Source organism: Epinephelus moara, chromosome 20 (assembly GCF_006386435.1).
Source record: "Epinephelus moara isolate mb chromosome 20, YSFRI_EMoa_1.0, whole genome shotgun sequence".
In the NCBI taxonomy this organism is placed as follows: Eukaryota; Metazoa; Chordata; class Actinopteri; order Perciformes; family Serranidae; genus Epinephelus; species Epinephelus moara.
Genome location: NC_065525.1, coordinates 29,005,055 through 29,018,805, shown reverse-complemented (window position 1 = coordinate 29,018,805; position 13,751 = coordinate 29,005,055). Strand labels below are relative to the sequence as shown.

The window sequence follows — 13,751 nt, the reverse complement described above, 5'->3', positions numbered from 1 at the left end:
TCCTCTTTCCAGTGAAAAATTATTTTTTACTGACTCTAAACGATCTGGCATTGATAAAAACCTATGTTTCCACCCTTAACTTGGTAAAGCCTGACAGTCTTTTGAAGGTTATGATATGGATTCTGTAATATCCATTTATGTATAGTCTAGTTTAATGTAACTGGAAAGATTAAAGGGGAAGTTGGGATCAGGAGTTACACACATTTATTTTACACATTTTTACCACCCTCATTGAGGAAGCACCAAACTTAAGATTCAAGTTTCTGACCAAATTTGGATTTTAGACCATTCTGCCAGAATCATTCAACATTATCAATAACCCAATATGAGGTTTAGTACCTTTTAAATCTCCATCGAACAATATTTGATAGCTTGACCTTGAATCCCTGTGTCGCAGAGTGCTCCAAGGATTATGTTATTCTGTAGTTAGCGTCGCCCTGGCTCCCTCGTCAAAAAGCCTATGATTTCTAGCTGAATTTGGATTGAAGACCATTCTGCCAGAATCATTCAAAGTCTTTAATATGAGGTTTAGTACCTTCAAAAGATCCATCAAACAATATTTGATAGGTTGACCTTGAATCCTTGGTTCCCTTGTTAAAAAGACTATGGGATTTTTCCATTTTGGATTTTGGATTATTGCCAAAAATAAAATCTGTGGCGAACAAACGTTGATGGTACTTACATGTCTTGTTTACCAAGATCACCGTCACAAATTAATACCACTTTTTTGATTTTTGAAGCCTCAATGCAATCTCCAAAAGTCAAAGTCTAAGTGCTAACACATTTAATTTTACACATTTTAATACCCCCAGTGAGGCAGCAACTAACTTTAGTTCCCAGTTGTATCATTATTAAGGGTGAGGTATTTACAGTATGTAAATAAACTAGTAAGTGATTTTCAACTGAATGTGGATTGAAGACCATTCAATCCAGTCTTCAATAACCCAGTATGAGGTTTAGTACCTTTAAAAGCCCCATCAAACAATATTTGATAGGTTGACCTTGAATCCCTGGCTCCCTCAGTCAAAAGCTAACCCTATAAACGAACTACACCATGGGAACATGACTTCAACATCACCACCACAAGGCTGTAAAGCCATGTTCAGTGTAATGACGTTCTGTAGTCACATTTAGCCACTTGTTAATAACCACCTTTTGAACTATAAAGATTGAAAGGAAAGTTGAGATGAGCGCTAACACATTTAGTTTTACACATTTTAAACACTCATTGAGGCACCACCAAACCTTAGTTCCAAGTTGTATAATTTAGGGTGAAGTATTTATGTAAACAAACTAGTAGGTGATTTCTGACTGAATTTGGATTGAAGACCATTCTGCGAGAATCATTCAAAGTCTTCAATAACCTGGTCCGAGGTTTGTTACCTTACAAAGCGCCATCAAGCAGTATTTGACAGGTTGACCTTGAATCTGTGTGTAACTCGCTGTGCGTTCCAATATCCATACTATCATACTAAATAGTATGCCAGAAAAAAGATTTAGTACATAGTGTGTCAAATGCAGAATGCCAAAAATAGCAGGATGTTCTACTACATCCTGCCTGTTTTTGCAGTATGCAAGCCAGCATGCTTTTTTGGCTATTCTGAGCCACAATCCTCTGCACAGCGGACCATACGTCACATTGACTCAGCCACAAAGAGATGACAGCTTGACAAGTCATTGACAGCTGATGGACAAAGGTCGCGGTGATGGATGACAGCGCATTCAAGTAACTGATGACCAGTCAAACAGTAATAATAGGAATATTAATTAAGTGAACAAACTAATCATTAATATAACAAAAAAACATAACTATAAAATGACAATGAAAAAGAACTCTAAGTGTAATTTCACTGTCGCAAATATAATATGTTAGAATCTACAATCTTCGCAGTTCTAACTTTAAAGTTAAACTTCATACATTGCAAAATAACAGCAGAGCTCTCCAGGTTGATCTCCGTCTTTAGCGAACTAAGTGGCGTTTGTTTTATATCTAAGGTAAGGGATATAAAAGCAAAGGGGTCAAAGTTCAGGGCGTAATGTTATGAGAAAGTAGTATGTCCCAATTGTGTCCATACTGCATGCAACAGTACGTACTTTTTAAGGGCAACTGCAGAACCTACTAGAAGTAAAAAGACAAAGGTTGCGATTCAGAACACACCCAGAGTGCTCCAAAGATGATGTTTTTCTGTAGGCTGACATGGAAGTTAGCATCGCCCTGGCTCCCTCATCAAAAAGTCATGTTTCTCCCACTGGTCCTGCCCACAAGTTCCCATTTGGCTCACAGACTTTACATTGTGATGACTTCATAGAAAGTCCAAGAAAGTTTTACAAATATAAAACCACCGTGGCTCAAGGCTCATAGTGGCCTGTAGGGAAAATGCTATTTGGGCGGCAAGAGATTTTTTCAGCTGCAATACCGCAAGTGGCCACTGGGAAACATGTGCTGCAAGGCTGAGCAGCTTTCCTGGGGGCCTGTGGTTCCCTCGTCAAAAAGCCTATAGGATTTTTCCATTTTGGATTTTTGCTGAAAATAAACTCTGTGGCAAACAAACATGTATGATACTTACATATTTTTTCATCAATTTAATCGTCACAAATGAACACCACTTTCATGATAACTGAAGCCTAAAAGCAACGCCAAAAGTAAAAAGCTAATGTTAGGCTATAAACAAACTACACTACGGTTACATGACCTAATGTAGTAACCTAACCACCATAAATAGACTGAAAAGCCATGTCCGACGCAGCTTGGCGTGATGACATTCTGTAGTCTCATTTAGCCACTTGTAAGCAACCAGCTTTTATGAGACACACAGAATCTTTATTTTATGTCGTAGAACAAAACGTGAAAGACTCTTAAGCTTGTGTTAATCCCAACCTTGTGTTATTTCAGGCATCCAATGAAAAACCCATTGACTTCAAAACAAGGAAACCGGGAGTGCTAAAATGCTAACTCATTTTTAGGACTCATTCCTGAAGCACTCTATATTAAATGGTCAGAAGTAGTGCCTGACCAAACATTAACCTCTGGGGCTCGCCTTTACGCTGTCAGCAGAACTGTGCTGAAACGACGTCTGTGTAAATGGGACACCCAGCAGGACAGGGCTGTGGACAAAACAGGTGTGACATTTTGACGACAGAAGAAAGAGTATTAAGCTACTGCAAGTTGGATAAAGTTGGCAATTTTATCTCAAGTATGGCCAATGGAGTAGACAGTGGGGACAGTTAGAGTGACTTCTCACTACCTGATATGGCAGTTTTACTGCAGTCACACGGGAAGTAGCAGGGATACCCATTAAGCAGAGCCTCATCTTCACCTGCTGTGAAAACGTTGATGGTCTATTGATATACATTTTTTATTAACCACAATGAAATATGGGTAAATACAAGTTTAAGTTCTCTCAGTTGTTCATGCATGCATTATATAATTTTCGCGACTGCCTGTCAATTTCACACAGACCACAATGTCATGCTAAATTCTGACAAAAAATTTCACTGATTGATGTAAAGTTACAACTTACAATATTTGTTTACTCTGATATCAGTGTTAATATTCTGATAAAACCAAGCCACTACTGTTTCAGCAGTTTCAAACACAACTTGGCCAAAAGAGCAGAGCTACGATGACAGACCAAAACAAACATTGGTCCTTCTTTTACCTATAGACTGATGCCGCTGTTGGACCAGAACCAACAATTCACATTTACACGTGGGTTATGGTATAGACATGAGATAGCTACAACAAAGTCTGACTGGAATGCCCTCAACCTTCAACTTTATGCTTTATTGGTTGCCCGATATGTAATACAAACAAATGTTGGCAGCACTGTAGTGTTGATGGACGGCTGGAATTACCAACGTTAGGACATTTTCAATGCCGCAGAAATACAATACTATAATGACCACACCTGCCTGATGCTTGCAATGGAGACTACACTAAAAAAGGACCATGTAAACTTCCACATGCCCACCAAACCAAAATACATAAAACTTACATAATGAATACGCAATATATTCAGTTCTGGCAAATTAATCTACTGCTTGGATAGGATTACAGCTCTTATATCCAGCACACACACCTCAGAGTTGTAAGACCACAGGACTGCATATACCTGCCCAAACATTATGGTTTAAAAGGGGGAACTCCAAAAGTTTCTGGGCCATCTGTGGCTCCACCAAAACATATTTGGTTACAGCGTTCCAGTAGCCATTAAAGGTTGGCCCCTCGAATGACATGGGGATTTTTGTAGCTTTTCTTTAGAACTCAAGCTTGATTATTTTTAACTGTTGCTACTAAGACGCAACATGTAACCAGGTACCGTCCTAACAACATGGGTAAATCGAACTTAAAAGCGTGATCAATTAGCCTACATTTTTGGAACAGTTAACCACATGACCCACAAACCAAGACTGTAATAAATACATAGTTCCAAAAAACCTCTGTGATCTACTATGTTGGATATTTTCAATTTGTGATAACACTGGGAAAAACAACCTTTCTGTCTCCATAGGAGGTTAAAAATCATGACACTAGATGTAGATCTGTTGCTGAAAGTCAACAGGAAAAAGTTTTGTGTTCCCTTGCAATGAAGTGGTGCAGGATATTTATTTGTAGGCCAGCCTGGAAATTAACATCACCCTGGTTCGCTTGACAAAAAGCCAATTGAATTTTTCCATTGGATTTTGTTCAACAAGATAATCCTCATGAACATAATTTCCATGATTTTTGAAGCATAACTGCAATTGCCAAAAATAAAAAACAAACGTTAGGCTATAAACAAACTACACCAGGTTGCATGACTTCAACGTCGCCACCACAATGAGGCCATAAAGTTGTGTTCAACGTTGTTTTGTATGATGACGTTGGGAAGTCTTATTTAGCCACTTGGAAGCAACCACCTTTTTAAAGACCCTGAAAAGCTTCAAAATGTATGAGTCTGGCATATTTCATGTCGTAGAACGTGAAAGTAGGAGAGAAGTGAACCGTCTGTTAAGTGAAAATCTGATTAGCGCTTACCAAAAACCCATTAAAAAAACTTTTGACTTCAAGAAGAGGGAACTGGAAGAGCAAAAACTCTATCTTGTCTCCGGGTTTAATGACCCATTCCTGCAGTACTCTATTTGAGGTAACTTGCAAAAATGATGCGTTCCCATACAAGACATTTTGCATTAACGTTACCCAACAATAACTTTTGAATTCTCACGCGATAAAGCACAAAGTTAGCCTAAGTTAGCCTATAGCTTTTAGTGGGAACTCTGTCTCAGCCTAAAAATGACACTTAAAAAAAACCAAACAAACATAAAAATGAATGATGCTGCTGTTGAAATGCAATTAATGGAAAAAACAACAAATCCAAAGCCTCAAAAGACACAAATCATGAGTTAGCAAGGTCAGCAAGGGTAATGCTAGCTAAAGTTAGCCATGTTAGCTAGTGTAAACAAAACACATACAATCAACAATTCCTACCTTTGCTCTCGGAAATGTTATCATCTGTCCAGTATTGTATCATGTTGATTTAGTTAAAAATATAATTTGAATGGGTTTATATGCTAGCTAGCGCAAAACCACAATGTTAAGCAAGCTAGCTAAACCCAAGTAGCTAAACAAGGATTTATTTTTTAATTGTAAAAATATAATCAATAACCTCACACTTTTGTCTTGTTTTTTTCCCAATATTATTAGTTGGTGTCTTTTTACAAAAAAATTAATTAATTATTTAACTTGAAGGAAACCTTGACTAGATTCTGCCTTCTGTAGGCCAGTCGCCTACATATCCCAGAATTCCATGCCATTGTTTATTTGGACTGAGCCTCCGCTGCCGTCACTGCTGCCCAGCGTTGACAGTAATGCGGCTCTTTCAGTCTTTATTCTTCTGCTTTAAAATGAATGACATGTGTGGCTGAAGCTACGTGATTAACGGAGACGAAAAAAAACGGTAACATGAAATGGAGATCACTCGGACCAGACCGTCCTTGTATGGAGAAATCGGTAAGTAGCTTACAGTTGGTGACCAACGGTAGCCCAAGAAATCTCAGCTAGCTAACCGAGTGACCGGGTGAAGCAGGTAGCTGCTATCACTAGCTGTCATTAGCTTTAATTTCATGGTTACTAACTTATAGTGCTAGCCAGACGTATAGCTAGGTTAACGTTAGCTAGCATGCTATATTAAAGTGGCCGACGTTAGTGTGAAAGCATGGCAGCAAGCTGTAAGCTCGTTATCGAGGTTAGGCAGCAGGCACCAGTGTAACGGTACACTTAGCTTTGCCCTGTAACAGCAAATGTGACACACTTAAAGATGTTACACAACATAGACTGTATGAATGTGCATGTGAATGGACTCTATAACACATACATTACAGTGTAATTCAATCCAATACACTAATGCTATTATTAGGATTTGCATCATCATATTAGATAAGATACAACTAAGTTGTCATAGCATAATAAAATACAGGACACGACTGAGAGTGATGCAGTTAAGCATCTAACTGTAGGTGCAAAAAGCAGTAATTTTCACAATCAAATATAGTGTAAATAAAATGTAAGAGACATGAACACTAGATACACACATTATTAGCAGCATGAACATTATTAATAGTGTGTATGAATACAGATATAGACAGTATGAACATGGTAAGCAATGCAAAATATATAGTGCAGGTGTAATTACAGTTGATGCTAACAACAGACAAATACAGAACAAACAGCTGAAGGTATGATATGAGTACAGTGTATGCACTATAATACATTATGTAAAGCAGTGGTTTTCAAACCTTTTGAGCCTACGGCAAAATCTCAAGGCACACCTGTATTTATATCTGTGCACAATAGCTTCTATAATGTGTGTTATCACTCTTACCACAACATAAGGCAATAAAAATAATAAAAAATAAGACAGATTTTGTGATATTGTCTACTGACTTTTCTGTCAGTGGTAGGTCATCTTCGCTAGTGCGTAGCTGCAAATTGCTCCGTACAATAAAGCGATCCCTCGGCCCACTCATGGCTTTCTCCTTTTAAATGTTATCATCCCTCACACTGGCTGCCAATCAGGGCTTTTGAAGTGACACACTTATAATTCTCATGCACGAACAAATGAACGAATACTAAGAAAAGCTCTGGCTAAAAATAAGTAATACTTCAGCTGTGTTTGAATGGTTTGACTAGAAAGATAAACATGAATTTGAAGAGGGATCCGTGTTAATCACAAGTCAACATGCTGTAACCCAGACAATGTAAGCATCATGAATACGAAGGCTCAGTCTTGTTTGACCTCTCATATTTGCAGCTCACGGTCTTGGATTCTGGACGGACCGGTCAGCAGTGCATGAGGCTGCTGCACAGGGGAGGGCCCTCCAGCTGCAGCAGCTGATCGAGGGAGGTGCAGCAGTGAACATCGTGGCAGTTGACTCAATCACCCCTCTGCATGAGGCCTGTATACAGGGACAGACCCAGTGTGTCAGGCTGCTGTTGGACGCTGGTGCGCAGGTGAGATGGCGTCAGTGAGGATGGTGACTTCCTTCGTCAGTGCATGACTGGCATATTTTTTTAACTTCATTATGGCTCTTTGCCCTCCAGGTGGATGCTCGGAACATCGATGGCAGCACTCCGCTGTGTGATGCCTGTGCAGCTGGTAGCCTTGAATGTGTCAAGCTGCTGCTGGAGTACGGAGCAACAGTTAATCCTCCACTGTTTACCTTCTCTCCACTTCATGAAGCCTGCATGGGAGGTGTGTCTTGTTATGTACAACATCACACAGGAATGTGTAAATGTTGAGCCATGTCCATCTACATGTATTCGCTTATCAGTCTCGCATTGAGTTCACACAGTGTTTTTGTACTGTGTTAATGCAGATGAAAAGTGGGACTACTAATTAACTTTCTGGAAAAAGTGAATCAATGAATCATCAAGGCAGACCGTAACTACACAGAGTTCCTCAGAATTCTTCCTAAATAGTGCAGGGACCACAGTTTGCTCATGGCTCATTTAATTCGTGTTGTAACCAGTTGGAAAACATTTGAAAAAATCTCCTGTGATAGGAAACTTCTCCCAGAGGCAGGGACGTGGCAGACAAAACAGGAAGGGAGAGCAGTACAGGGGAAGCAGAATGCAATACCAGAGCTCTCCAGCTCTTGATTGTTAATTTAAAGCCTTTCAAGATGTAGCGATAAAGCAGAAACCCAATCACACAAACACCAGTAAGACTATGGGACAAGAGTGTACTGGCGAAGGTACTGGAACACACTGATGGTTGCAGTATTGATTTGAAAACTGAAGTGACCAGTAAGGAGAAAGCTTTAGTGAAACTCCAGCCAAAATCTATTCATGCTGAAAAACAGTTTCCCTAATCTGTGAAGGATGAACCTGCAAAAAATGACAGCACATGTATAGCTCACAGAAAATGAATGTATCTAAATTAACTCATCAGATATGATTTTATGTGACTTCTCTTACAATAGGGAATTCAGATTGTGTTCAGCTCATGATTGATCAAGGAGCTTACATGGAGGCGCATGACTGCCACTATGGGACACCGCTCCATGTGGCCTGTGCGAGGCAACATTACGACTGCGCCAAAGTTCTCCTCATTGCAGGTGAGTTCATGTTTGTCCTCTGCGCACCAGAGCTGGGTATAATTAAATGTCTTAAATGTGCTTCCTTCATATTATTTATTTCAAGGCAGCAACAATTTTTGTGTAGATGTCTTTTTTTAGTCGTTAGGACTGCAGTTGAAGAATATTTTATGTACTGATTGATCAAATAACCACTTTTTCAAAAACTGTAGAACAGTCATAAAATGTTTTGAAGGTTTGTTATCTTAGAAAAGACATTTAAGATATAGCAGGGTGGGCGGTCTGTGTTTATTTCACAACAGTCAGATGCTGGTTGCACTAAATGAAAGCAGCAGATCTGAGGTTCGCCAGCGCGCAATATCATTTCAGTTAGAGATAGCAGATGAAACAGATATCTGCTGCATTCAGACAGCTGTAAAGAGAGTCACCAGAGTAAAGGCCTTCAGTATTATACTAAGGCACACCAGACAACATGTGTGTTTATATTTACATGTCAAATGAACCCTTCCCAACACCTGCAAGCTATGACAGCAGTAACTACAAAAAACAGCCCTAACTGGTTAGAGCACACAGTCTTCTCATGACATGATGTCATCAGACATTACCTACAGTTTCTGCCCCCCGCCCTCAGTATTGATGACGTTTGTTTTGTAAGGATTCATTTTTAAATTACTTTAATTACAATCATCAGTCAGCAAGATTCCATTGGTTGCTTAGTCACAGAAGAAAAAAACAAATGTGAAACTCTGTTAGGAGCTGCTCCTTGTCAAAATAAATCAAAACCTATATGACTGGACCATGTGGGAATTTAATTTGAAACGACAGACACAGGAAGTAGCAACACTCAGCAGTCAGACAGGAGCCACATTACAAACCAATCACAGCTGACAGATATCTTTCCCTTCTTCTGTAAATATTCAGTCTGATAAACACGGAAAAGTTGATCATGTTAGTGCAGGGCTAGCCAGAGCTTTACATCTGTCCCACGTACAATAGGCCTACACACTTATAAACAGCACCTGGAAGAAGATCAGCTCTGCGTTCAGGATTTCAGGTAAACAGGCTATATGATGCTTGTTACCTGCCACCGTGCTCTTGAAAGCTGGCACAAAAAAGGCACAAGAGTAGCACCCAGCACCTGATCTCGCACTTTTCAGGTGGTTAAAGATGTGGCATGTGTACGGCCTCTAATTTACAGAGCTGGTAACTGCAGTTATTCCACAGGCTAGTTAATAACATGTCGGGCAGGAAATCCAAAGTGTGGGATCATTTTGAGAAGGTGAAGGACGAACCCAAGGTGATATGTAAACTCATCTTCATTGGTCGACTACAAACATGACGTATCATCTGAAACATGTTAGTAGCTACATGCCCATTAGCCACTTAGCACAATCATTACTGCTTTGCCGACAGTGTCATTAACAGGCGGCTCACTCAGTGTGTGACGTGCACTTGTAGATAAAATATAGGCCTATATTAATGAAGGTTCATTAGTACGGTTTTGTATTTCTCTGTAATGTAGCACAGTGTTAACAATGTTACTGATACTATTCTTTCTCACATCTTCAACTCAAACCATTGTGTTGCCCCGCCCAAATTGGTATCGTAAACATGCGGGCGACTAGTCGACTAATGGTCCTAAATGATGACTATTGGTCGACTAGGAATATTCTTAGTTATGGGCAGCCCTAGATTAAAAGTTTAAGTGGAAATATACAAGACTTTTGCGACAACTTTGCTTTAATGGCCACAGAATAATGACACCATCACCATATTAATTGGTGTACATGCACATGCTATGGACAGGAGAAGTACTTCTCTCTTAAATTGTCTTGTCTTTCTCTCCCATAGGGGCAAATGTGAACGCTGCTAAGCTACATGAGACGGCCCTTCATCATGCTGCCAAAACAAAGAACGTTAGCTTGATCGATCTACTGGTGGAGTTTGGGGGGAACGTGTACGCCAGAGATAACCTGAACAAGAAACCCATCCACTACACCAGTCAGGGATCTCCCTCTTATCTCTGCCTTGAGTACTATGAGAGTGAGTCTGTTCATTTATATCCTGTCACTGCCAATATGTAGATAATCTAAGAGCACAGATAAAGACGTCATCTCTGTTGTTTTCTCCTCCTCAGATACCCCTCTCAGTCTACAGCAGATCAGCAGAGTGGCTGTGAGAGGGGCCCTCGGCGCAAGAGCACGTGAAGTTGTTTCCAAGCTGGACTTGCCCAATCGTATTAAAAGTTTTCTTTCTCACATGCCGCCCCCGGTTATAGAAATTGAATTACCCACAGGGAACTTAAGCCGCAGCCCCTCGGAGGATAAATCTGGACCAGTTACGCCTGCTGACTCTGTGGATCTCTCTACAGAAAGTCATACGACGGGATGATGACGTTGGCAGAAGTGCAGCACAGATGAAATGTCTTAACACTGCCGCACTAGTAAGGTGCAGAGAGATTTTATAACTTTAATTATCAGATTGTTTACCCAAGTAAATTAGACAGCGTTGATTTATATGTACCATCAGTTTATCAAGACTGTTTTGACATCCAGCAAACACGAAGCAACAGGAGCATCCCACTGGAGTCATGTTAAAGGCCACTGAATGAATGATGAGTCCAGTATTTACGTGCAGTTACCTCTAGTGTGGTCCACCGACTCCTGAGGAAAATACACTCACCAGCCACTTCGACTGTTTCTCTTTAGCTTCTTTTAAAAGAAAAGGCTGTTCCTGACTGTTAAGAGAGATGAAATTCAACTATACAGTCTGTGTAAAGGGCACAAGACTTTAACAACTAGCAATTAAAGGCCATGCACACCCATAATTAACATCAACTGTGTGTTCACAGGTGATACTAATCATTTTAATGATCAGACGTCCTCTCAGGACTGTGTGGGCATGTACAGACTGTTGATCGACACAGACTGTTCTGTTATCTTTTTGCACGTAACAGCAGCGAGTTACAAGGTTCATTCTCTTCATTATTGCTTCATCCAGTCTGATGACCTCGAATAACTTCCAGCATAGCTCAGCCCACCTTCATACTGAGCAGCCACACCCATGTGGGTGTGTAGGGCCTTTGAATTCCAAGAAGCTTTGGCAACACAACAATTTTGACGTCATTTGAGTCAAAAAGTATTGCTTAATGGTGCGTGAACTATATAAACATTAACTTGGCTCACTCATCCTGACCAGTTGAGTGTGAATGTAAGCGTCATTTCATTATAGATCCTGTAACACTGAATTGAACCCAGATGAAACATGAAGTAGTTTGATTATGAAGATTATATCACTGTATGTATTTGTATATATATTATTTATTTTTCATGTAAATTTGTAAATAATACAGATGGTTCTACCTCCTCTCACATTTGTATAAATAAATAGACCACTACAGGACAGTTTTAAAAAGAATTGTTCGGTGTTGTGTCCTCTGTTGGAACAAAAGTCAAAACTGGGTCTTGTTTTTGTTTGTTTATGACAGTGTTGCTTTGAGAGGTATATTGCCTCAAGGACTGCACCTGTCAAAACTACATTGTTATTAGTTAGTTCAGTCCAGACTTTCCAAACTAATCTGTGCGGAAAAAATGCATTACTGCCCATTATAGTAATGTAACACTGTCAGAACTTACGACACACGTTCACTGTTTCAAGCAAGTTTCAAGAGTCTGCTTATTCATTTTAATAAACAATACTCAAAAAACATAGTCCTTGGCAAGATCATCACAAGACAGATACCCTGTGTAGATATCAGGATTGTCGGTTATAGGGGAACCTGCAGAAGATTAGATGAGAGCAACCTGCAGCCACAACTTCAGTGAGGCGTGCCCACAAGCACAATGACAGCATTCATTCAGTCTGACATGCACCAAAAACATGTTTGAACTTGAACCACGGCCACAGAGCCTGACAGGTGTACATTCTTTGATATTGATGGCTTATTACATGAACAGAAAAGATGTTTTTACAGACTACTTGATCTCAAGGATAAAAAATAAATATTAAAAAGGGGGGAGGGGGAATTTAGTCTACAATTAAAAACTGTTGTCTATCTGATTCCAGTTATGTTTAAACTGTGAAAAATGATGGAGGACACGAGTTGGGTATTAATGTGTGCCTTCACAACACCCTACTTTGGGTTTCAGAAACAGTTTTAATTAAAAAATAAAGACGTCAACCTGCTGTAATAAAATGGATGTGGTATTTCTTCTCTGGGAATACAAACTGTATTTGGATTCAATCAGTTTGGCCAAGTATGTCAGCCCAGGCTGGTTTCCACGTGCCCTTTATTTTACTGCCAAGAATAAAACAAAGACATTTAAACCTTCATGTTGGAAAGTAAAAATTGTCGGAATTAAAGACTGACATATCTCAACAGTTAAACAAAATAAATACTAATAAATCAAAGTGACTGGGTAGACTTGGACTGATGGCTGTTAATAGTACTAGCCAAACGTTAGCTAGCAGCTAGCAGACGGCTACGGAAGTGGAAATAAATACAGAAATAACGTCAACTGCAACATCAAAACCACTCGGGAAAAACTGCAGTTGCAACAAAGACTAAGTGGAAGTATGTGATAACACTTGTGTTTTGACAATATCGGCGTTAAGTCAGTATTTTGATCGTTTATATGTTAGCTAACACCGCAGCTGCTAGCCTGCTGCTAACAGCTCGGTGCTACTTCCTGTTTAACCGGCCTGACTACAACAACCTGTAACACTAGTTCCTACTAACACAATAGCTTCACGCTTGAATTATTATTATTTTTTTTTTAAATTTTATATACTTTATTAATCCTCGAGGGGAAATTCAATTTTTCATTTTTTTTTCACTCTGTTTGTCAATTACACACAGGTCCGAACACACATGCACAAACTGGACCTATACAGCCCATTTATAGCGCTGAAATGATGAACTCCAATCAATACTGAATGATAATTTTAATAAAATTCTCAAGATATCGTCCTAACTGACCGAAAAACATGACATAAATGGTATTTTCAAAAAACAGGAAGTAGGGCAAGTTCAGAGCTAAGATAAGATCAGATAGATGTAAGCAGATCAAACAAGCCTTGGTTACAGTAGAGGGAGTAATTAGTGAACAGGGAATTCAGCCACATTATCTGAAGGTGTTAATCCTAAAACATCCTGAAGTTGTTGTCATTTGATCCTA

General features: G+C 39.5%; 1 protein-coding gene across 1 annotated transcript; it reads left to right on the top strand.

Moving 5' to 3' along the window:
* Positions 1-5,797: 5,797 nt before the first annotated feature.
* Positions 5,798-12,700, top strand: asb13b (ankyrin repeat and SOCS box containing 13b). Its single transcript, XM_050074001.1, has 6 exons — positions 5,798-5,989; positions 7,290-7,489; positions 7,580-7,730; positions 8,461-8,595; positions 10,426-10,617; positions 10,712-12,700. Exons 1-6 carry the CDS (start codon positions 5,947-5,949, stop codon positions 10,963-10,965), a joined length of 975 nt encoding a protein of 324 aa, XP_049929958.1. The 5' UTR covers positions 5,798-5,946; the 3' UTR covers positions 10,966-12,700.
* Positions 12,701-13,751: the final 1,051 nt, after the last annotated feature.

Coding starts and splice junctions, on each gene's coding strand:
- asb13b (XM_050074001.1), top strand. CDS start 5,947: ATGGAGATCACTCGGACCAGACCGTCCTTGTATGGAGAAATCG. Junction 7,490..7,579: donor TGTTGGACGCTGGTGCGCAG/GTGAGATGGCGT, acceptor TTTGCCCTCCAG/GTGGATGCTCGGAACATCGA. Junction 10,618..10,711: donor CTGCCTTGAGTACTATGAGA/GTGAGTCTGTTC, acceptor TCTCCTCCTCAG/ATACCCCTCTCAGTCTACAG.